Source organism: Malus sylvestris, chromosome 16 (assembly GCF_916048215.2).
Source record: "Malus sylvestris chromosome 16, drMalSylv7.2, whole genome shotgun sequence".
Lineage (NCBI taxonomy): Eukaryota > Viridiplantae > Streptophyta > Magnoliopsida > Rosales > Rosaceae > Malus > Malus sylvestris.
In genome coordinates this window covers 6511232-6535815 of record NC_062275.1, presented here as the reverse complement: position 1 = coordinate 6535815, position 24584 = coordinate 6511232, and the positions used below count along the sequence as shown (strand labels likewise).

General features: G+C 38.9%; 5 protein-coding genes across 5 annotated transcripts; 2 read left to right on the top strand and 3 right to left on the bottom strand.

The window, feature by feature from the left end:
• Nucleotides 1-1009: 1009 nt before the first annotated feature.
• On the bottom strand, nucleotides 1010-2671 carry LOC126607978 (peroxidase 57-like). Its single transcript, XM_050275707.1, has 2 exons — nucleotides 2258-2671; nucleotides 1010-2044 (listed from the first exon to the last, which is right to left on the bottom strand). The coding sequence occupies exons 1-2, from the start codon at nucleotides 2501-2503 to the stop codon at nucleotides 1268-1270; spliced, it is 1023 nt and encodes a 340-aa protein (XP_050131664.1). The 5' UTR covers nucleotides 2504-2671; the 3' UTR covers nucleotides 1010-1267.
• A 2713-nt stretch (nucleotides 2672-5384) lies between these two features.
• Nucleotides 5385-8747, top strand: LOC126607977 (lysM domain receptor-like kinase 3). The gene is made up of 10 exons (XM_050275706.1): nucleotides 5385-6200; nucleotides 6599-6811; nucleotides 6925-7064; nucleotides 7146-7235; nucleotides 7326-7431; nucleotides 7503-7654; nucleotides 7748-7845; nucleotides 7934-8072; nucleotides 8167-8265; nucleotides 8478-8747. The coding sequence occupies exons 1-10, from the start codon at nucleotides 5543-5545 to the stop codon at nucleotides 8646-8648; spliced, it is 1866 nt and encodes a 621-aa protein (XP_050131663.1). The 5' UTR covers nucleotides 5385-5542; the 3' UTR covers nucleotides 8649-8747.
• Nucleotides 8748-9165: 418 nt separating this feature from the next.
• LOC126607975 (AP-1 complex subunit mu-2-like) lies at nucleotides 9166-12637 on the top strand. The gene is made up of 11 exons (XM_050275704.1): nucleotides 9166-9547; nucleotides 9805-9951; nucleotides 10055-10117; nucleotides 10206-10382; nucleotides 10486-10589; nucleotides 11006-11113; nucleotides 11231-11327; nucleotides 11452-11549; nucleotides 11639-11780; nucleotides 11886-12008; nucleotides 12268-12637. The coding sequence occupies exons 1-11, from the start codon at nucleotides 9419-9421 to the stop codon at nucleotides 12364-12366; spliced, it is 1287 nt and encodes a 428-aa protein (XP_050131661.1). The 5' UTR covers nucleotides 9166-9418; the 3' UTR covers nucleotides 12367-12637.
• A 472-nt stretch (nucleotides 12638-13109) lies between these two features.
• LOC126607976 (L-tryptophan--pyruvate aminotransferase 1-like) lies at nucleotides 13110-15993 on the bottom strand. The gene is made up of 5 exons (XM_050275705.1): nucleotides 15733-15993; nucleotides 15255-15561; nucleotides 14185-14477; nucleotides 13790-14094; nucleotides 13110-13423 (listed from the first exon to the last, which is right to left on the bottom strand). The coding sequence occupies exons 1-5, from the start codon at nucleotides 15843-15845 to the stop codon at nucleotides 13224-13226; spliced, it is 1218 nt and encodes a 405-aa protein (XP_050131662.1). The 5' UTR covers nucleotides 15846-15993; the 3' UTR covers nucleotides 13110-13223.
• A 5134-nt stretch (nucleotides 15994-21127) lies between these two features.
• Nucleotides 21128-24584, bottom strand: LOC126607974 (uncharacterized). The gene is made up of 8 exons (XM_050275703.1): nucleotides 23787-24584; nucleotides 23564-23658; nucleotides 23302-23405; nucleotides 23081-23181; nucleotides 22647-22750; nucleotides 21922-22359; nucleotides 21698-21829; nucleotides 21128-21602 (listed from the first exon to the last, which is right to left on the bottom strand). The coding sequence occupies exons 1-8, from the start codon at nucleotides 24057-24059 to the stop codon at nucleotides 21443-21445; spliced, it is 1407 nt and encodes a 468-aa protein (XP_050131660.1). The 5' UTR covers nucleotides 24060-24584; the 3' UTR covers nucleotides 21128-21442.

Genomic DNA, 24584 nt, shown 5'->3' with positions numbered 1-24584 from the left:
ATTACGTATTTAATTAAGTGATAGAATTTGAGCATAATATTTAGAAGTAGTGAAGCAATTTTAACACCATGGATCTGAAAAAGAAGAAAAGAAAAAATGAAAAAACAAAGGAGACAGAGGAAGTTCTTTGCGGCAAATCGGCATTCTCCCCAGAAAAAGGGCGTTGGAAGAGGACCATATATGTTTTTTGCCCCTTTATAAATTTCTGTGCTTTTTATTTTAGAAAAAATAATGAAAATGATTTGAAGACTTTGGGTTTTAATCAAAAGGACAAAAATGTGTTGTAAGTAAATAGTACCAGGAGTGACTTTTTAAGGTAAATATGTCTTTTTTGTTAAAAATGAACAATACTGAAGTGTTTCATTAAAACTTTTTTTTCCTCTAAAAGATGGGATATAGTGGTTGACCGATCATTCCCATAATCTTATTAAAATAAAAGGAGAAATACAAACAAAGAGAACATAAAGCCAAACCTCGTTGAGGAAAAAATATAGCAAGTAATTAATACGGCCAGGAAATCAAAAATCAACCCCACGTACAAAGAAAACATATAGTAAAAATCATCTGAAATGATATTTGGTAGAAGCAGAAATATCATGAAAGCAGAAGCTGCACATGAAGGAACATTAGACCACCAACAATATGCAGCATGATTTGCACCAAAGTTAGCTAAGGCCTAAGCCACACAGTTGTCATCGCGAAACATATGGGAAACAAAAACACGCATATGCCTAATACGCCATAGGCAATTGCTCCAATCAACACGCATATAGCCCACACGGCCTATAGACTTGAAAGACCCATCAGTATTTACCTTGATCCACCCCACCATAGGAGGTTTCCATACAACAGGGATGAAACTCTAGTCAATCTTAGTTAGCGTTGCATGCCTACAATAATGAGTAATGCCCTATCATTTATTTGTGCCGTCTCTCTAATAGAGGTGCGAGCCCACCAACACATGTGGGCCTCATTTCTATTAAAAAGATGATACAAACGATAACATAACTAGATGATAAGAGTAACGTCTTTATTAAGAATAACTTCAAAGTTTCTTTTTCTGGTCAATTGAGTCCTTCTAAATTACATTCTTGATCAATTCCTGTTTCATATATTAAAAATAAAATCTTTGGTCGTGACATGTACGACGTCGTTGTGCATGACTAAACTTGCAGGGAAAGTGCCCGAGTGGATTCGATACACTACATGGATATTATGTACACAATTACTTTTTACACCATATGGATATACACAATTGGTCATAATGTTAGTTAAAGGTTCTGCAATTTTTCCTTATCTCTCCCTCATCTCGAGTGAGAACGTTTGTTCGCCCCATCTTGATCATGGCCTTGGCAAACCTTCGACTCCAAGCTTCAGAATCCGAGGCCAATGTCTTTACCAACGCGCTGGTGCGAGGATCAGAAACCATTATCTGATCCGACTGGAGCAAGGTTTTCCCTTGCAAAAGGTTCAGGTAGAAGTTGTTGTCCAGAACAAGTGGTGTTGTTGGATCGAAGTCCACGGCCCTCTTTTTCGCTTCGTCTGCAGGCAATGTATTTTGTTTCGGGCACTTTGTGGACAGATCAGCAGCGTAGGTTGAGTTGAGGGCAGGGTCTTGGGGCTGAGATGTGTTGAAATTGTAGAGTCTGTAATCAAAGAAGCTACAATGGGCCACCCCGATGGAGTGTGCACCGCTCAACACAACCAGTTCGTCGAGGGTGATGCCTTTTCTGGTGAAGAAATCTATGATATCGTTGAAAGGTGTTGTAGGAGCAGGGAGGCCAACATCGGAAGCACGGGAAGTACGACTGTCGCGGCGTCCAGCGGGGACTTTGTGGCGGGGTAGACCAGCCAGAAAAACAGCTTCCCGAGCAGCAAAGGCTAGTATGTCGGCGCAAGAGACGGTTTGCGGGCACTCTTGTTCTAGCCTGGCCTTGATCTCATCAATGAGTTCAAAACCTCTAATGAAGTCATTTCCTTGTGCTTTTTTCTCTACAGGCTCCTTTGAGCGTGTGGTCTCCAACAGAATTGAGGCATCGCAGCCCTGTAAATTGTAATTGTTAAAAGCCTCAAGGGGGTGAACTCAACCAATCTAGACAATAAAATACTACGCGATATTTGTACCATCTTAACTGACTGACTACGTTTTGTACGAGAATCGAACATGTAGGTCTCAATGTAGGTGGATCTCGTCCCTATTAGCGAGATGTCTGGCATGTCAGTTGAGATGATATAAATAGTACAATGCTGTGCGTACCTTGACAAAGCAATCATGGGAAAAGAGGCGAATGAGGGCACCGGGGAGCTTTGGATCTTGCCGGTTAGCCTCGGACACGATGTCAGCCACAATTTTCTCCACATTCGGGCAACTGCGACTGTAGAAACCTACATTTAAGCCGTTCCCAAGGCCTTTTCCAGCTGCCTCTGTACAAGGAGCGATGATGACGACGATGACGATGCTTAAGGTGAAGATGATTGTCTCGATGATCATTAGACGACGCATAATGTCTATGTGTGTTAATTAATTAATGCGATTGATGGCGATTAGTGACTAATGCTTTTCTTAATTAATTGCAAATGTCACAATCAAACTACGTACCGGTGAATCATGGATGGTTGCCTGCCTTCCTTGGCGAGAGGGTGGTAGAGTGACAAGTAGGAATTTTGTCCACCGCTGCTTCTTCTGTTGCCCCCTCGCCGGTCACAAGATGGCAGCAAAGTCCAAAAGTAGCAGAGGTTTTCTTACGTTGGCGGGAAAATAGCAAATGTTTAGGGCTCAAATATTTTCCTGTAATTAGTTAACAAACATTCACAAGTTGATTTTCTTTCTATTTTCTTGTTGTATACTTGTTTCACAAGTTTCCTTTATTTAAGGCTTTTTATTCCAAATGATCTCTGAAATAGTAACAACTTATCATTTTGGTCTTTAAGATTTAAAATCAATATACATGGTTTTTTATATTGTTCACCGTCAATCATTGTGGTCTTCATGTGAAAAATCTTCAATTGAAGAAACCACTAGTTCAAGGGGAGGGGTTAATTTGACAAAGATACCCTCAAATTAACGAAGATTTCTCATATAATGACAAAAATGATTGACGATTGACAATCTCAAAGATCACTTATATCGATTTTAAATCTCAGGGACCAAAATGAGAAGTTATGACATATTCTAATTAATCTAATATCTAAACTATAAGAATGAAGATTTGAACATGAGTATATTGCTCTAACCAACTTGACTACATCGTCTACAATTCGTCCTTTTATTATTGTACCATGACTGTGACTGAGGTAAACGCATGCTCCAATGAAATATATTATAGATTTTTAAACAAATTATAATTGACAAACTTGACAGTAACTTGGCGAATTAAAATTGCCAGCCTGCTTCCTCCCTCCCAAAGACGCATTGACTTCTTGCATCAAAGTCTCTAAATATGTTTTCTCTTAGCGGGCACATAACTCCGAAGAACTAATCCCTAACTCCATGATTACCTACCCTAACCATCCACAATTAAACGTTAATTAGCTCTTCGTATCGCTAGCTAATTTCCAGTCGAACGACACCAGATAAAGGTAGAAGTAGATACGAAAAGGACACACCAGTGCTTAGCTAGCTCTTAGCAGAGTTCTCAAGGTATATAATTCTGATTAGTGACAAAATTAAAGCATAAGCATATATTTAATTGCTCAAGAACAATATACTGTTTCAGAAATCCAGAACATGGACGGCCGCGTGCCCCCCCCCCCGGTTAATTAAAAACAAAGAAAGAAAAAAGTTGTCTACTATTTTAACGGCCAAGAACAATATTCATGACTGTGACAAAAGTTGTGTACTATTTCAACGGCCAAGAACAATATTCTTGAGCAATACACTGTGACAAAAGTTGTCTACTAATTCTGGTTAGTGACAAAATTAAAGCATAAGCATATATCTAAACGGCCAACCATGCTTTACAGACGGCAAGAACAAAGCTGTCTACTATTTCATGACTGTGCATGAGCTACTGACTCACAACTTTTATTAATAATAAACTGCATAATAATGTCATAAGTTACAATGAAGCAACAAGCTAGTTCTCTCTGTCTATATCGATCGGTGGTTAATCTTGAACCGTCAGATCACATCTGTTATTAGATTTATAAGGAGTGACATTATTTGTAGACGTGAGTTAGGTCAGTTAATCAGAGAGTATGCTTACTCGTTTGTATTTAAGATTAAAATAGTCTTGTAACAAAATATCACACTAGTTATGGAAGGCTTATTAATTGAAACGGTGATTTTCGTCATCTTGAGACTTATTTTGTCTTTGCCCCATGAAACTATGATTTTCTTCCATTCCATCAAACAGAAATTAAATTAAAATGTAGTATGGACATTTTGTTGTTACTCAAGTAAAGATAAGCCCCATGCTTGACAACGTGGCACTTACATCAGAATTTTGGTTGATCACCACGTATTTACCAAGCGGCTTGGTAAATAAGTAGTGATAAAAAAAAAACAAACTTTAATTTAGCGGCAAGAAAAATTGGAAAAACAAATTAAGTGAAAGGGAAGGAAGAAATTTAGGCTTGTGAATTATAAAGAGTGACATTATTTGTGGACGTGAGTTAGGTCAGTTAATCAGAGAGTATGCTTACTCGTTTGTATTTAAGATTAAAATAGTCTTGTAACAAAATATCACACTAGTTATGGAAGGCTTATTAATTGAAACGGTGATTTTCGTCATCTTGAGACTTATTTTGTCTTTGCCCCTTGAAACTATGATTTTCTTCCATTCCATCAAACAGAAGTTAAATTAAAAAGTAGTATGGACATTTTGTTGTTACTCAAGTAAAGATAAGCCCCATGCTTGACGACGTGGCACTTACATGAGAATTTTGGTTGATCACCACGTATTTACCAAGCGGCTTGGTAAATAAGTAGTGATAAAAAAACAAACTTTAATTTAGCGGCAAGAAAAATTGGAAAAACAAATTAAGTGAAAGGGAAGGAAGAAATTTAGGCTTGTGAATTCAATCCTTAAGTTCAGTTGACAGTCAATGTTCATACTACTTTTTAATTTAAGACTTGTTTGACAAAGTTGACGAAATTTGGTGAAATGAGACTAAATGTAACGAAAATAGCAGTGTCGAGAGACAAAATAAGTTTAAAATGAGACCAAATGACAATTGCAAGGAAAATCAATTGATAAGCCTTGGTTGGAACGGTGCACATATTCATTCGGTCTAGCAGGCGCAGCACCCAAAATCCAAAAAAGTTCCGCGTTTATCTCAGCATGACAGTCCAAATAGCTGGTATATGTTGCAGTTGAACATGAAATAACTAATATAACCAAACTCCCTCCAAAACCAGACAAAAATCTGATGAAAGTCATAATTTTCGTCGATGCTTACAAAAATATGAACTCAGCTGTCTTTGCAATTACATCTCTTTGTGTTACTTGAGAAACAAACAAAAATAAACTGTGCTTTGATTCTTTGAAACTATGTTTTCGCCCGTCTCTCTGAAATCTTGACAGTCCACCATCCCACAGCCATGGCATCCCCCCATCTCCTCCTTCCATGCATGCTCCTCTCCCTATTTCTTCGTCTATTTTCTGCAGTTTTCGCTGCTGATGCATCCATCAGGTCTGCTCTCGTAAACCCTTTGAGTTGCTCTGCGAAAATCATGACATGTAACGCCTCGCTCTACCACATCAACATCGATCTGAAGGTAGAAGAAATTGCCACTTTGTACACCGTGAATCCATCCGAAATCAGACCTATAAAGCACAACAAGAAGCAAGATTACCTGATAAGTGTGCCTTGTTCTTGCAAAAACATATCCGGCACTGTTGGATACTTCTATGACACGACCTACAAGGTGAAACAATTTGACACGTTTTATAATGTGTCGACGAAGATTTACAGCGGGCAGCCTTTGTATATCGAAGAAGAGATACCGCAGTTTAAAACAGACGCTGATTTTCCCATCCATCTCCCATGCGGTTGCGTACAAAGCCAGTCTCAGATTGTGGTGACATATACAGTTCAGGAGCATGATACACTGTCGGATATTGGCACGCTACTGTCTGCGAAGATTGAAAACATTGAAAAAATGAACAAAAATATGACCGAGAATCCTTCATACATAGTTGTGGGTTGGGTGTTGTTTGTCCCCATGGAAAAGAATGGACTCAGAACATCAAAGCCAGGTGAGAGCTCTCTTTAAGAACTTCTTGAGTTGATTTCATTTGACTGAAATATCAAAAAACCTGTGTCCACAGTTTGAAAAGTAAAGATTCAATGTTTCTGTGTGTTAAGATGTCGGAGAGACGGACTGTCCGAGCACAGTTTTATACAAAAGGCTTTGATGCAATTAGCAATGGTGGAATCACTCATGATATGTTATTCTTTAGTTTTTTGGGGTTTTTGATATCTGACTTTTACATTTTTCAACAAAAAATAAGTTCTGAATCAAGTCGAAATTTAGTAGAAATCAGATTACGTATGTTTGTAATCTTACATACGTAAGTTTATACAAGAATTTCAGAAAATTCACAGATTATTTTCTGTCCGAGTTGATCCATGTTCCCTTTGTTTTGATCATCAGGATTCAGACACAAGTGGTCAATATTAGTTGCAATTTTATTAGCTGTGACATTGCTTTCAATCAGCACGTTGATCTTTATCCTTTATCGGAGAAGAAAACCGGAACAAAATGTGGAAGTTCCAGATAAACCTGTATCTACAAGCTCGAAAAGCTCGGCTCCTCACCGATCCTTGTCGTTGCATAATCAGTTGCTTCATAAAGAAAACATGGGAGGTCAGATAAAACTCCAGCAGCATCTCTGTAATGTAATAATTTGTGCATGTTAGTATGCCTGAAAGAGAGAAATTTCTGCTCATGACAATAAATCTACATTGTTTATTTCATAGATGTGGCAATTTTTGAATCAGACGGACCGGTCATATTCAGCCTTGAGGAGATTGAGGAGGCAACCGGTTACTTCGATGAAACTAAGAAAATCGGAGAGGGTGGATATGGTAGCGTGTTCCTCGGAGTAATAAGGGGGAAGGTATGGCAAGAACCCCACAAGTTTTCTCCGTTTCTACTCGAAAAAAACTATGAAACTAAGCTATAAATGTTCAACTTTCAGGAGGTTGCCATAAAGAAGATGAAGTCTAATAGTACCAAAGAATTTTTTGCAGAGCTAAAGGTCTTGTGCAAGATCCATCACATTAACGTGGTGAGCAATCATTTCGGAATAAATTGACCTCTAACACGGTGCGAAAGGAAGTGCTTTTAGTCTAATCACTTGTTTAAAAATCTGTTTTAGGTGGAGCTTTTGGGGTATGCCAGTGGAGATGACCACCTCTACCTGGTCTATGAGTATGTCCAGAATGGATCGCTGAGCGAACATCTTCATGATCCTTTACTTAAAGGTACTCAGATCATTGCGCGCACACGCCTCTCTAGTGTTTATGTGCGAAGCTAACCAAACGAATTAAATCAGGTCATCAGCCACTTTCTTGGACTGCAAGAACACAAATTGCAGTGGACGCTGCAAAAGGTATTGAGTACATTCATGACCACACAAAAGCGCGATATGTGCACCGTGATATAAAGACTAGTAACATTCTACTTGACGAGGGGTTCAGAGCAAAGGTATACCTGAAACATGAATCGTTATATCATTTCTGTTAAAAGATAGAATAAGTTCTTTCTTCTAATTAGTAGCTTAAAATCCATTTTCTGTAGGTAGCAGATTTTGGCTTGGCAAAGCTTGTTGGAAGAACCAATGAAGAAGATGTTTTCGCAACACGGCTGGTTGGAACACCGGGCTATCTTCCCCCAGAGTAAGCTTCATTCGAGTTTACCTGCACATGGAATCAAGTTTGCCCTAGTTTTTCATGTATCTGACTGTGTATGTGTTAATTCTGAAAGATCCGTGAAGGAGCTCCAGGTGACTCACAAAACCGATGTGTTTGCATTCGGAGTGGTACTAGCAGAGCTGATCACAGGGCAACGTGCGCTTTTCCGTGACAATCGAGAGCCTGGGAAGATGAAATCCTTAATTACAGTCGTAAGTTTCAACCCGACTTGAACAAAGACTCTGCATGTCACTGATCACTAGTAGTACAATACAAATTTGATTGATTTGCTACTCATTTTGTCAGATAAAAAAGGTGTTCCAAGATGATCATCCAGAAGCAGCTTTAGAGGCTGCCACAGATGGAAACCTCAGAAGCAACTATCCCATGGAGGACATGTTCAAGGTGATCTAATGTATACTGCTTGGCTCGTTACAGTTAAGGAGCCACTCCGCCCTAACTGCAAATCACAGATTGACACAACAAAACAAAAAGTTTCTGCACACGTGTCAAATTGTAATTTGTCAAAACGTTTTTGATAAAAAATTTTGGAAGGAGGAAACGCTTCTTCCAAAAAAATTCGATTAAAGTGAGTAAAAACATTACTTTGGTTGCAGATGGCAGAAATTGCAGAGTGGTGTATGAGTGAAGAAGCAGTGGAGAGGCCAGAGATGAGGGAGATTGTTGTGATGCTCTCGCAGATTGCGACATCTTCGATCGAGTGGGAAGCAACACTGGGTGGCAACAGCCAGGTTTTCAGTGGTGTATTTCAATTCACTGGAAGATGATCCAAACCCTGTAAACCGCATTGGATTGAAGTTCATGATTTATCAAGTGAATTTCCAGATAGGTTGTTGTATTTCTCCCCCCCCCCCCCCCTCTTAAGACTAACGGACGGGAGATCTATGTAACCATGTTGTGTTATATTCTAGCTCGTTTGTACTTAATCGATATTTGGCATATAAGGTAGAAAAGTAAAAAAAAAAAACACTTGAAATGCTTCTTCTTATAGAAAGCACTTTAAGTGCTTTTTCATATTGCATTTTTCCTAAGCATTAATCCCAAAAATATTTTCACCATAAACGCTTTTAGCCATTTTAAATACACTTCTAAACGAGCCTATATTCTAAAATACAACAAGACATTATAAACATATGAAAAAGGATGGTTGTTTGTATGTAAAACATCAATTTCCAAATTAATATTAGAAAGGGAAATCCTGAATGGTAATTGAATTGTACATTACCTTGGAGTTTAACATGAAACGGCGTCGTAGAGAAGAGAGAGACGCGGGTCTCTAACGTCCGGAAAAAGCAAAATATTCACCGCGAACACCTCCATTTCCAAAACTCAAGACTCCTTCTTCTTCTTCAGACTCTGAGAGAGATTGAAGATGGCGGTTGATGTTCCAACCGTAGTAGCAGACGGCGAACGGAACCCTAACGCCTAAATCCTAAAGCCTCAAGATTCAGATTGAGATCTATTACTACGCCAATCGACTCCGCTGCTATATCCGAATCAGATCGCATCCAGTTGCTGCAACCGCCGATCAGATCTCATGGCAGGGGCAGTCTCGGCGCTGTTCCTCCTAGACATCAAAGGCCGCGTTCTCATCTGGCGCAACTACCGCGGCGACGTCTCCGCCGCTCAAGCTGAGCGCTTCTTCACTAAGCTCATCGAGAAAGAGGTCCAATAAAGCTTCTTCTTACCCAAATTTACTCAATTTTCCCCGGATTATGCACTTTATGTTTCTTAGTTGTTTGAGGAACTGATTGGTTGCTGAGAAAACGAAACCAAATTGTCGTTTATTGATAAATTATTCCCTTTTTTTTATCAGTTGATTCCGAAATTAGTGAGGCCAATTTGGATTTCATCTGTTATGTTAGAGTAGAAATTGATACTGGCATTTTTTTTTCTTTTCGTGCTTGTTGCGATGCGGTTCAGGTTGATCCGGAGTCTCATGATCCAGTTGTTCATGATAATGGCGTGAGCTACTTGTTTATACAGCATAACAATGTTTACTTGATGGCTGCGTCCCGGCAGAACTGCAATGCCGCTAGTCTTCTTTTCTTTCTACACCGCATAGTCGATGTAAGCTCTATTGGTAATTATGATAAGTTTCGTTCCTCATTCGTCGTTGTTTGTTTATGCACCTATGAATTGCGTAATTAGTAAATTGATTATTGGACGGCAGGTGTTCAAGCATTACTTTGAAGAGTTAGAAGAGGAATCGCTCAGGGATAACTTTGTGGTTGTGGTAAGGAGATGTTTGTGCCATTCATTTTGCTTAATTTTGGTCGTGAAACATTGTGATTTGATGTTATTTTTTTGTCCTTTGTTTGAAGTATGAGTTGCTGGATGAAATGATGGACTTTGGTTACCCTCAGTATACTGAGGCCAAGATTCTCAGTGAATTTATCAAGACTGATGCTTACAGGATGGAAGTTACACAGAGACCTCCCATGGCTGTAACAAATGCAGTGTCTTGGCGAAGTGAAGGGATACGTTACAAGAAGAATGAGGTACGTGCATTAGGAAAAATGAAGACTTCTTATTCTTCTTTGATGCCGCTGGTTTTGATGCCACAACCAGTGGATGACTTGCCTTTCTTTTCTTTTTTTCAAGGTTTTCCTGGATGTGGTGGAGAGTGTTAATATACTTGTTAACAGCAATGGACAAATCATTAGGTCGGATGTTGTTGGTGCATTGAAGATGAGAACTTATTTGAGGTGTTTTTCCGTCCTAACCCAGTTAAATTTATATCTGTGCTTTAGCATTCTAACTTGTGCCTTTTTCACTGAATATGCTTTCCAAATACCAAGTGAAGTCCGTTTAAGATTTGCTAGCTTGTTGTTTGGTTTATGCTAGAGTTATAATTCATTCGTATAAAGAAACCATGTTTATGAGGACAATGGTATAAATCGTAGTTTCAATTTCTCTTGTTGAGTACTCTGTTTCGTGGAGGACACTAACTTGATTGAAGTCATAAACCAGTTCACAGAAAGATAAAACTAGGGTTTGGGGAAATTCTCTGAAGAACACAAGAGGGACTTAATTTCTATTTACATCTTAAGAGTGATCTAGAGTGATCTCTTTTATATGCTGATACCATCTGGCAACTAGTGCTTACTCATTTTGCTTGCAGTGGTATGCCCGAGTGTAAGCTGGGCTTAAATGATAGAGTGTTATTGGAGGCACAAGGCCGAGCAACAAAAGGAAAAGCCATTGATTTGGAAGACATCAAATTTCATCAGTATGTAGCTTTCCTTGATTTATCTGAGTGCTGCATTTGTGTCGTACAAGTGTTTGAGATTTTACATAAACTAATCTTCCTGCAAGTCCTTACATTAAATCATAAAATTTGTTTTAGGTGTGTCCGTTTGGCTCGGTTTGAAAATGACCGGACAATATCCTTTGTACCACCTGATGGAGCTTTTGATCTCATGACATATAGGCTGAGTACACAGGTATCCCTCATGCTCTGCTGATTCTGTTTTATTTTCCTTGTGTCTGCGGACGCATTTAGTGGTGAGGGGAGGTTTATTTACTGCTTACATCATTCCAATTAATTGTTGTCATTTTCCCTTTCAGGTTAAGCCTTTAATTTGGGTTGAATGTCAAATTGAAAGGCATTCAAAAAGTCGCATTGAGATTCTGGTAAAAGCTAGAAGTCAGTTCAAGGAGCGTAGGTATTGAAAAAGTTATTTGGTCAATTGCTTTGTGCTTTGGGCACCCAAATGTTTATTCCCTTAGTACTCATGAAAATTTAACTGCACAGCACTGCTACAAATGTTGAGATTGAGGTGCCTGTGGTATCTGATGCAACTAATCCAGATGTTCGGACATCATTAGGATCTGCAGCATATGCACCTGAAAGTGATGCGCTTATCTGGAAAATAAGATCTTTTCCTGGAGGCAAGGTGTGGACTCGTCTTATTGCTAGTCTAAGAAGACTATCTTGTTGTATCTTGTGCCGTGCACTTTAGCCCCTTTTATTGATCTTGTTTGTAATCCAAATTGCCTAGGAATACATGTTGAGAGCAGAGTTTCGCCTTCCAAGTGTAACGGCTGAAGAATCAACTCCTGAGAGAAAAGCTCCTATACGTGTGAAGTTCGAGATACCATATTTTACTGTTTCTGGAATACAGGTATTCCTTTATGGATTGATTGCTTTGCTCTATTTTGGGGACATTCCGATCTCTTTCTACCATAAACTTGTTAACGGTTATTTGAATGGCTTGTCTAATATTCAAACAATGGTGAAATGGTTTTAGGGCCTGATATGATGATATCCCAGAGCAACTATAGAATTTGTATTCCAGATGTCAACATGTTAAATAATCAGCCATCATAGAGCTAGGAATTTGTTTTGTGCGGTTTTCTTATAAGCAAATTCGGGTTTTGTAGGTTCGTTACCTCAAGATTATTGAAAAAAGCGGATACCAAGCTCTTCCATGGGTGAGATACATAACCATGGCCGGCGAGTATGAATTAAGACTAGTATAAAGTTGCCCCTGCACGGTGTCTTCTGGGGTGCAGCATTCACGTACGATCCTGAATGGTTCAAACCCAAAACTGATGGATAGATAGACCGGCTTTGATTGCCCGTTGCCTGCGATCAGTAGTGATCGCAGTTTGTTGAGAATGAATTATCTGGCCTTTGCTTTTGTGCATGTACAATGAAGGTTTATCCAACAATGTTGTATGTTTATCGTTACCGGAAGGTAGATTTATTCAGTACGTTGAAATAAGATTTTGTTATTTTGGTTTTGGATTCTGTCTGGCTGTCATTTTTCCTATTCAATTTTTGTTTGTTTGGGGACCTGTCCGAATTAGTACATATTTTTTTCTTATCTTTTCTCTCCTCAATTGAGATTCGTATTGAAACAGAGGCTCGTTTCCTACGCGTTGCCGTGTACTTGGATCGGTCTTGGAAAAACCTCACTTCTATTTAATTTTGATTTCATTTACTGACGTGGTTGCCTAGGTTTTAAGTATCAAATTTTGAAGTTTTAACGATAAGGCCAAAATAAAAGGGTTTGAAAACTGAATTTTAACGACAAAATAAAGAGTAAAGTAAATAATACCAGGATTGACTTTTTAGTGTAAAAATGTGGTCTTTCGTTAAAGTGAATAGTACCGAGAGTTTTTCGTTAAAGTTCCTTTTATTTTGATCGAGCCTCGCCCAGTTTCATCTGTTTTGCTGTGGTACATTGCTCTTATACAAACAAGGCTCTGGTACGTTGCTCTTATACAAACAAGACTTGTTTTCGCCGCATTTCAGATTATACCAAAGAAACCGAATTACAAATCGAAAATAATAACTCTGCGATGGTCTGTGATTGAGTACTAGATTAAACTAATTAATGACCATTAGTAACGGATTTGATAGTTGATAATCTCTCCAAGAACTTGTTAAACACGTCTTCCCCGCTCAGCATGCTAATCCTGACGTACCTCTGATCAACCCCAAAGCGCCTCCCTGTTCTTCCTTGCACCTTAATCTGTCCTCTCAGAACCTTCTCTGTGTCTACATCCTCATTGGCCTCCATCCATGCAAATGCTGGGAATTGTACAAAAGCATTCCAAACATTAGAAGAGCCAATTTAATAAATATCATAATTTCATCGATGGAGAAGTCGTGAATCGGAGAAACAGAAAGAATGAATAGGTATGAGATTAACTAGCCTCCTTAGTTGATGCGATTTCTGTTTTTTCAAGTATTGGATCACGAACTTTAAGTGGAACCTAACTCACGCTTTGTTTTATTATGTGATGATAAACGCATGGGACGTCAGGAATTGGAATAATGCCACTATCCAAATTTCATTAAACACACGAAATTAAGAATCAGAATGATTTCAATACCCATTTTATGTGTTTAGTTAGTTACTTAGATGAAAAAAGAGAGTAAAAATTATGATTTTACCTGGATATGGTTCAGTGGACTCTCCAGAGAAGATGCAGTACTTTTGGGGGTAGTTGGGTAGGCTGAAAATTACACTTTGCTCGACCACTTTTCTTAACCTCTCCCATCTGTCCGCCATGATTCGACGGCAATGGTCGAAGAAGAGCTCAGAGTTGTCAGTGGACTTGCAGTTTTCATAGTCGTCGCAGATCACTCCCATTATCTTAGCAGCTCGTTGCTGGGAATCCTTGGACACACCAAGTGAGCTTAGCTCTACAAACTTTGACATCTTTCTGGCAACCTCTTTGTCCTTCACAATGGCCCATCTGATAAAATACAAGGCCGAAATGAATAAAGTAACTTTTTTTCAAGTGTCAATAACAATTTTCGTTATGATTTATTATACATGGACTCACCCAATGCGAGAACCGGCATGTCCGGTGCTTTTGGAGAATGTAAAGTACATGATGTCATGATCGGCCGGACGAGTAATTGGAGTGTACTGAGGCCAATAGTAGGCCAGGTCATGAATGAGCTTCCCTTGATCACCCCAGTTCTTCACGATGGCCTCTCGGATAGTGCCGTCGGGGTTGTTTGGGGTGTTGACCACTTCAATGTAAGGTCCATGTCCAGTTTTGTTAAAGGTATATGCATCGCCTGCCCATTTATACAATGCAGAACGAATATAGTCTGTTTCATCCGGATATGACTGCAAACATTAAGTAAATATTTGACACAACTTAGTTAATAACGACCTGAAAATTTAAGTAAAAATCAAACTTATATGGAGTTTAATAGAAGGAAAACAAGTAATTAATTAGAGCGTAGAGAATCTAAAAGTAAGGTTGGCTGGAAGTAATCTGGTTAGTAACAAAACAAGACATGGCCATGTTACTATGTTTAATTTTCCAAGGGCTTCAAAACACAGGACTACGTGCATATGTTTGTTGCATGTTCCCAAACATGATTATGCTTCAAAAAGACATATTTGCCTCTTTGTCGCATTTCCCATGCAAAACATCAGCATGTTCCGCGACAGTCGTCTCGTAATTTCACCCCTCACAACTCAAAACACCTTCCGCAGAGTGCAGATCGAATACTACTACATTCGCAGCATGCCAAAGGAAAACTATGACATAAATATCTGTACTTAAGTTTTATTGATCCGTTAAACAATTTGATATGTTATGTTCAAATTACCGAGTCTAAATTATCTAATATACAACTGTTTGAAGTTATATATATATATATATATATATATATATATATATATATATATTATGAAGTAAAACAATTAATATAAACTGAGCAATCCAAATTGATTGTCAACCGCTGAAGCAGCAATCTGTTGATCCTTTGGAGTTGACTTCACTAATTAACAAAGCCAAAATCAAGATCCACAGATGATCAACAAAATACAGAAAATCAACGGCCGTAATTGCATCAGGGAAACTTTGCCAAATGTCAACGAGTAGAGAACCCTCACCGAGTAGTAAGGGGCGGCAGACACAACGCTGACGGGCTCGGGCCCGCCAGGAGAAGTGAGAGCATACAGGGCAGCCTGATACAGCTGAGTCGAGCCTGTCCCCACCACGATATGCCGATCACCGTCTACGACGGCGTTTCCAACCGTACGATGAAGTCTTCTGACCGCCGCCTCCAATGTTGGCTCCAAAAACCAGCACACGCTGGTGAAGTCGCTGATATAGCTCATCAATTCGCTTCCGGAGATCACCATCGTACATTTGTCCCCCATCTTCCTCCAATAGGATTCGTACACTGCCGGGTCGCCCCTGTCATCATTAAAACCGGAAACACCATTAATGTCGATTGCATGTTAACCTAATTAGTAAACTAACCAGAACGATCAGTTGTTGGAAAGATTCGCGGCCATTAAACGACACTAAATAACAAAATGTTACATCCTCTCTACTCCAAATAAAGAAGCTAAAGAGAGCACTTACTGTTCGAGGTTGAGGACATGGTCGGATGGCAGTATCGTGCCGCCGTTACCATTGGCCGGGGACACAGAGGAGGTTTTGCTATTGGAAGTAGGGTTCTCCGTGGTGCCGCACATTGTCTCTGTTGCTCTAACAAAACACAGCTATTAATTTGTCTTGAGTTTTTGATGTGGCTCTATTCTCTCTCTCTCAAGTCTCAAAGTTGGGTCTCCTCGTCTGTGTTTATGTCCCTATTTATAGAACAAAATATGGAGAGGGTGTCTACATTCAGGGACACCGAGGTGCATGAACCCTAATTCCTATTTCTTTCTTTTTTTTTTCTTTTTTCCTTCTATTTCGTTAAAAAAAATAAAAAAAAAATAAAAAAACTGACCATACCAAGCATGCTCCGTCCCCTTTTAACATGGAAAATATAAGAACCTCCCAATAAATAGGAAAGAACTCTCAACAGCAATGACCGTAATTAAACAGTGATCTGTTAGAGGGTAAGATTTTCTGAGCGAATTACTTTCCAATTTTGTTTTTTGAATAAACGATTTTATTTTTTTTTAGCAATAACAAACGATATTATCTACACTAGCGAGGGGGTGAGTTTACCCCACAATAAGCTAACAATAATGTAGTTCAAATTCGTTTTTGGAGAGAATCAAATCTAAGACATTTCACTTACAAACAAGTGAACAGAAAGACTAGTAGACCGTATTACTAAATGTTAATTACTTTCCAATTTTGGAGGAATTTTTTTATGCGTCCATCTTATATTTTAAGTTTCCCGTTATAACGTTCAGGTACCAACCACACCAAACGGTGAAAACTTATTAACTTGATATTTTTTCAACTCACGGTAATATTTAAATTTAAATTTTATATTTTGTGAAATTGACGTTAATGATCACGATTATTCACTAAATATATGTACATGTGCAGATAGATGCCAGTATAAACAAATGTATTTAAATTTTAAACAAGTCTAATTGTTACAGATCGTTTCCAGAAAAATTGGTAAATTATAGTAGATGATCCATATATTAACAAGGCTGGTATAGAAATTTCAAAACTAAAACCTTGTAACATGTATAGGGGTTCATGGCACTTGAACCCTAAACTTATTATATATCATGTTAAGAAAAAAATCATGTGAAAACAAAAAATCTCAAATTATATATTGGTAGGAAGTACGATACCTTATCACCTCCACGATCTTAGAACTAAAGTGAAGTAGATCCAACAAATTAAATAGCTTCACCTTCATACATAGATCCAAAAGAGACGTAGTATATCCAAACAAAAATTGAAATGAAGTAACTCTTCTATAGAGGGCAATCAAATTAGCAAACTCCTCTAAAGAGGAAAATCAAAACCAAACTCTAAGACAATTCTTTGGAAATGATTAAACATAAACAAAATAAAAAGGATACCAGCTGTACGCATAGTGTTGAACTAACTCAATCTGATCGCGACACAATCCGACATCTTTCATGCTTTCAGCTTCAATCCTAAATCGAAGGTGAAAATTAAATGAAAATCTTGCGCTTATTGTGTGCGTGGGCTAAAAGACAACAACTATGTATAGTGACAACTGTTTGGATCAAAACTTGAACTTTGGGCTCAAGAAAGGAGTTGGCCCAAAAGGAGGCCCGAAAGGGAAGATAGCCGAAGCCCAGTCGAAGCCCAGAAGGTAGGAGAAGGCCTTTTCTGACTTGGTGCAGCTCATGAAGACCACTTGCTTACCTACCCAAAGGCTAAGTGGTGTAGGATGGTCAGCTACACAGCCCATAAAGTACTTTATGGTGGCATTACATGTAAAATAGCTGATGAGTCATCACCCTCAAACCGCATTCGGGCAAAGCTGCTGCTACCAAAGGCCAAGCTGAGTTGTCTATATAAGAAGAAAGAAAATCAAGGATTAAGGACACTCAATCAAACAAACAAATGCAAGCACAAACTCTGCTCAAAGCCAGATTTGCCTTCAAAACAAAGCTGTAGTCAGCCTTCATCCCTTTCGGGACAAACCTCCATCCCTTTCGGGATAACCCTCTCTTTAACCTTTTGTAATAGCTCTGCTACCTTGTTCAACCTTGCTGTAGTATCGATTCATCTTTTGTAATCTCTCTCTCTACCCCTCTAAGCTTTCAGACCTTTGACAAAACTACAAAGATAGGAACCTGCAAGACGAGCAACCTTACCCGATAAGGTTTAACCTTGCCCGACCTTCTTTGCTTTAGTTTTGTCTTTTCAATATGTTGTATACTTCCAGTTATATGCAAGTTATTTCTAGCAACATGATTATTAAGAGGCTTTCTCAGTACTGGAATCCGATTTGAATATATCGTCAGTGTTCAAACCAGATCCAAGTCCTAAGCCCTCGGGCATGTGAATCTGATCAGTTAAAAGTCCTTGGCCTCAAGGCATAAAAAAGAACCTTATGTGGACTTAACCCATCCACGACAGTCCTTGATAAACGAGAAGTCCGAAGTTACTTGGGGCGCAAGTAATCAACCTACCTTCTAGTTTTCTTTCTATTATGCCATGATTATCATAGAACGTTTGAGCATGGATGGATTCTAATGGAAAGCCTCAAGGCCTACACCTAAGGCCCCACAAAGGCATCCATTTGGATTCATTCCGTTCAGCGACCTAAAGAGTCTAATTATAAGAATGAACTCTGATGGGAAGCCTCAAGGCCTACACCTAAGGCCCCACAAACGCACCTATTTGGGTTCATCCTACTTCTTGGATTCGGGTAATCAGAAGTATAATAGTTAGAAAACTCCTACAATCATGAGAATGAATATGATGCGTTCGAGCACTGGTTTAGTTATTTATGGGAAGCCTCAAGGCCTACACCTAAGGCCCCACAAAGGCACTTGTTATAACTAACACGGTTTCTTGGATACATACATACATACAACTAAAGCACGACTACTATTTTACATCTGCCATGCTAAAGATGGCAGTGGCACGCCTGAGCACCTAAATGTTAACCTTGATTGTAAGCCTCAAGGCCTACACCTAAGGCCCCACAAAGGCACCTCTTAAAGTTAACGTTGTCCTTCTCTTTCAGTCTTGCCCGAAGAGTCTTGCCCGACGAGACAACGCCCGACGAGACTTGCCCGACAACGCCCGACAGTGAAGCAGAAGCCCGACAGCAGACCTCAACCGGCGCCAACCTCCAGGGGAGCTGTGTGCTCGTCGGCCAGGAAACATCCCCGACGGAAATTCCTGCCACGAACAACAACATTTTGCAGCTAGGTTTTTAAAATAAATAAATAAAAGGAATATTCATTGAAGTGGTCCTTAGCTATTTCGATTGTTTTAAATGACAAAGCAATTCTAGTGTCTTTGTTGATCGTGAATTAATTCCTTTGAATAGGAAAATTGTTGAAGTCCTTTTAAAACTAAAGGCATAGTAAAGGCTTAAATCGAGCCAGTTTCCCACTTGATACAGTCGCTCGATTAGAAGTCAAACATGTTTACTCGAAGTATCTAGTAGTCGCAATTTTTCAAAATCAATCATTTGATCTATTTAGAAAGTGAAAAAAAAGGTATCTTAGCGCATTTTCTTTGAGAGATGCAAAATGCCTTAAAATATGTATTTTATAATTTTTGGTAGTCGGAAAACTCTCTAATTAGAGAGATGTAAAATATCCATTTTGGCTGACAAGTATTGTAAATAAAAACTTAAGTTTACACCTTTTTTTACATCTTCTGATAGCGGGTCTCGTAAATCAAAGAGAGAAATATAAATGGAATCTCAAATTTGCTTCCTTTTTATAAAGTAGAACTCTCATTTACATCTATCAAAAATATAAAATGAGATGTAAATGTGATTTTTACATCTCAAATTTACATATCCGCATTAAAATGCTCTAACACGTTTAGTTTACACAATAACACAAAACAAATTAATGCATCAGTTGTTTATTCGGTCGGCCGATCGACTTCGATTCTTGACTTCAAATCAATGCTTTCTAGTCAGATTTTGACTTAAGGATCACAACTGAAGCCACATAAATTATTAGTATTTTTAGATTCCTCTCTTTCATTGGGGTCAAACATTGTTCAAGATGTGTAGTTTAGTCGACCAAATAATAGTTTAATTCTGAACTGTGTTGTTCTTTTGGTTTGAACACTATATTATAACTGTTAATTAATTAGTTAACTTTGGTTTTATGCTTTACAATTATGGAGTGGAGGTTTAAGAAATGAGTTTTGGTCCCGACACATGCATTGCGTTGCATCAACAAAAACATGCATATTCCCATGTGCCACCATTGATGATGATGATGATGATGCTCATGCATGTGCTGATTTTACTTACTAAGAGCGAGCCTACGTTTAATCCTTGCTAATTAACTGCATGATTTCGTTAATGCAGTATTAATACATAATTGACAAATATATAAGGATTTCTAGGCTTTCCATCATCTTAGGGCTCGTTTGGAATTGCTTTCAAAATGATAGAAAAAAATTTTGGTGAAAATGTTTTTGGAATCAATCATTTGTAAAAACACAAGTGAATCCTAAAACAGCACTTGAACTAATGTTTCCTAGAAAAAGCACCAATCATTTTGAAAGCACTTTCAAACGATTACTTATTGTTGTTGTGGTAGAACACTTTTTAATAAATCCAATTATCTTGGGTATCACATTACAATATTGTAAAAGTATTGTAGCCTAATTCTCATTAAGAGGCGGACGATCAAATGCATGGTTAAAAGTAACAATGGTGTAAGGATTTGTAATTTTAAAGATGATTTTTTCCTATTTATAAAAGATGTGGACTTAACTGTTACATGTCGTAAACCACAAAATGCCGTGTGTGTTGAAAACGTTGGCATTGTTATGATATGAATGCCCACACACACACACATTTTCAATGCCCATGCAAAGTGAAATTGAATTTGGAAATGCATGGAGATTGTATTGTCAAAGGAAGTGTTGTAAACTTCAATGTGCAGTTAATGCATTAGTTTGGAGTTGCTCTATAAATAGAGCGCTCCGTATACTTTCAATATACAAAAAGATAGAAATATCGATAACATCATCTATTCATCCCTCTTTTATTTGTCATCCCCTAGTGCTATAGTTTCAGTATGATATTTTACACATGTTTCGCTCCTGTCATTAGTAAAGGTTATCTCTCTAACTTTTACATATTTATAAGTGTGTAATTAATCATAAAATCTATTTATATCTCACTTGTCTCTTTCTTTGGATATTCTTGAGAAACAAAACGGATTTGGGCCTTTACAAAACGGAGCATAAAGATGTATGGGCCTAGAAGGTGTCGTAGGTCTAGTTCATCCCAAGTTGAATTTGTCCAAGCAAGCAATGCACGTATGATCCAGATTTGTTGGAGTAAGGGAAAGAGGAAGGATCTAATGTAGCAATCGAATTTTTGGTGTATAACTTAAATTATATACTCTGTTTCCCAAATACATCAACTCTGGAAAGACCAAAGAGGTCTGATGTACAAAGCTAAACCCTATAAATATCTCTCACCACACTACAACAAGGCTATTCAAATTGTACCAGCAGTCGGAGGGTGAGTGAAAAAATTCGAAAAATCGAAGGAAGAAGAAATAAACATATACATGAGGTCAGGGAAGGGGAACAAAGGCTACTGCTGGTGCTAATGAATAGCCTTCTTTGTTTTTGATTTTAGATTCTAATTTTGTAGTATATTGCGTGAGAGTAATGGAATGCTGAACTAATGTTGTGTTTCGTTCGGTAAAGTCTGCGGAGTTTTTCTAAACACATGCTTTCTGCAGCGTTCGAAAATGCTGTCGTATATCAGATCAAACTGAACTCCGGCTCTCTCCCGATTAATAATGAAGAATATGTGATCAGCTTCCACAATCTTATAGTACCTGCATTGTAATCAAGTTCCACATTTATTGTTTTGTTCAATGACAAACAATGAAGAATACGTAGTGATGGTCAATCGAGAAGTGTTTGTACTAACCAGATGCCAGGTTGCAAAGGATGACAATCTGAATCATCTTTTACAAACCGACTGGGATGTTCAACGGGGAGAAGAGGGCGAGTCATGGAGATGGTATTCAAAGCTCCATCATTGTCCTGCCAATCCTCATCCCTGCACACGAATTATTCACACAAGGATTGAGTCATGACAATGCAATTGAATTCGAATATTCAATTACTTTTGACATGTGCTTAAGAACACACCTGTAGCCTTTGTATGGGGGAGGGACATCCGGAGGGTGGCGCCATTGGCTCATTTGCAATACTCTAATGAAAAGCAATGGATGAATTCCGCATATGCTTGATGGAACTGTGACACCCAACACCTTCCTCGTTCGCTTAGTGGCATAGCTGAAGTAGTATGTGTTGGGAAAGGAATGGAGATGGCTGTTGAGTCTTGCGGAGCCTTGAAGTGTGAGGTCTGGGAGAATCCAATCAGTAGAAGCGAATGGGCCTGAGTTTCCCAAGAGGCAATCAACAAGACCCCTAACGCCCACTTTCTTCCATGTCATGTTATAGTGATCAAACCCAAAGTTGTAATAAGCCTTCAGCCAGGTAATGTCCAACCAATCGTAAATTATCACTCCTAGCCGGCATAACTGCAACAGACATATAGGTTTCAAGGTTTTTCCATCTTCTGGCCTGCGAAATATAGAAACCACAGTTAGTATTTTAGCATTCAAAGATTATTATTAACAAATGTTCTGGTCGTTCTGTTTTTACCTTTTGTTTTGCATATGAAATTATGGGTTAATATAAATATAAAACAAAGGGAGACAAATATCCTGAGGTCACAAAAGACGATTCTTTCTATTGCTTTGCTCTTTTAGGCAGCCAATCATCGTATTGCATAAGTATGTGCATACGTATTTGCATTCGTCACACAGAGTTTATAGACAAAAGAATAAGATGATGAAATGGAAACTCACTGCATTCCATCCAAGTAGGTTCTTGTTGTTCCATTGAATGCTCCTGACAATGATGATATGCTCAATACCCAATTCTCATTAGTGTTCTCAAACCCCTTGAACGCCTGAATACAAACTCAAACGTTTCAATCAACAAAATGAAACATTTCGGTCAAAAGTAAAAGGATGATTCTTCACTTGGCAAAGGTAAAAGAGGATTTGGAGTGCTGTTTAAGGAATGTTCACTAAGAAAGCATTGTGACGAAAAACTTGAGCAGGGGTGCCTGACCACGTCATCCACAGGGTACCTTGATCCTGCTTGACCACTATTGGTCTTAGCGTGTGTGAGAGCTGCCCTCCCTACCCAAGTATCTCTCACTCGGAAGAAAAACTAGTCTAAAACCAATTCATATTCTTGACTATAGCATTAATTTTAGGATGCTAATTGGACTAACCTTATCAGCAAGCATTTGCTGCAGCACACGGACAACCTGTGCTCCGGCAGAATGGCCGACAAAGTGAAGAGGGTGATCCTCATCCCATTCAGGGTAGTGCCCTGCATAACCCAATCACAAATTAGCAATCAGAGACTCGCTATGAGCCTATGAGGCCTATTATTTCCGTACAATTTATTTCATCAAATTACAAAACAAATGAACATGAGGAAAGCGCGAACCTTGTTCGTAAACTCGACCGAATTGTGAGTGCCCACAAGCCTTGCTGTGTTCTTCACCGTAATCGACTCGCCCGCCCTTCAAATAGTAGAACAATTCACGAGCCCTGAAACCCCAAAACCCTCCATTAAACCTTGTTAGCAATAGGATGCAGAACAAAACAGCTATTGGGGGAAATATCCGAGGTCCTTAGTATGATTCTCGCTAACCAATTATCACTTGTATCGGAAAAAGGAAAATACTTTGAGGCTCCAAAGCACAAACCTATCATAAATGCTCGTTAGAGATCCCAAATCCGGCACCAGAACCCTCTCATCCTTCTTCTCCGCCCCGGCGAAATACGATAAACCTCCCAATCTCTGCAAAACACACGAAATCCGAAACACCCAGTTACAAAAAATGAACAAAATTCGATTTCGAACCGCAAAATGCTCCATTTTGCGGAAGGAACCGGAACCCATTTCTGAAAAAATCAAAACAAACATACCCCTTTGCCAAAACCAAATATCCCATGGACCAAAACAATAGGTGGCAGGCTGCCATTGGCCGGCGGGTCTCTCTGCGCCACCACATCCTTCACCTCAATGCTCATGTTCCGCTTCGATTGCAAATTGCTCAGCGCCTGCGACAGATCGCCGGCCACGGCGGTGCTGAAGATGTAAAACCCGTACAGCAAGTGAACCAGGCTGCTCACAAAAAGCTCCGAAAATTGCAGGGCCGCAATCCATAGTCTTATCATTTTCTCCAAACTTCTCAACATTTATTATTACAGAGACTTCTCCTTCCTCAAGAAACACAAAAACACAAAACCCAGAAGGCTCCTTGTTGCAGAAAACGAAAAGGTTCGAGCTTTTTTATATAAGCATGAAATTTGAAGGATTCATGAAGGTCCCCCTTCTATACAATTTCAATAGAAGGGGACAAATCCGAAAATCCAAAGTCTCTGAAACTCCGCGGTTCTTTGTTTTTGTATCAAACAAGAGGGAGAGGAATAAAAGGAGGTTAAAAAAAGAGGAAATGGTATAAGGATTAGTCTTTGTATGCTTTTGAGAAATTGGAAAAAAAATGGAAAAAATTGGAAAAAAATGGGAGTTGGAACTGCAACCACAATTCTCTCGTTTCCCAACTATATGCGTCTCACGCGAGTCACAATCCTCTCAGCCAATCAAGGGGCCTACTGTTAGTTCCTTCTTTTGTCGTTTGAGTTCAAGGCAGAGAGGAGGGAGAGAGAGAGGGAGCAAAATAGAGGCCAGAAAAAAGCAAAAGCTGTAGAGAAAGAGAGGGA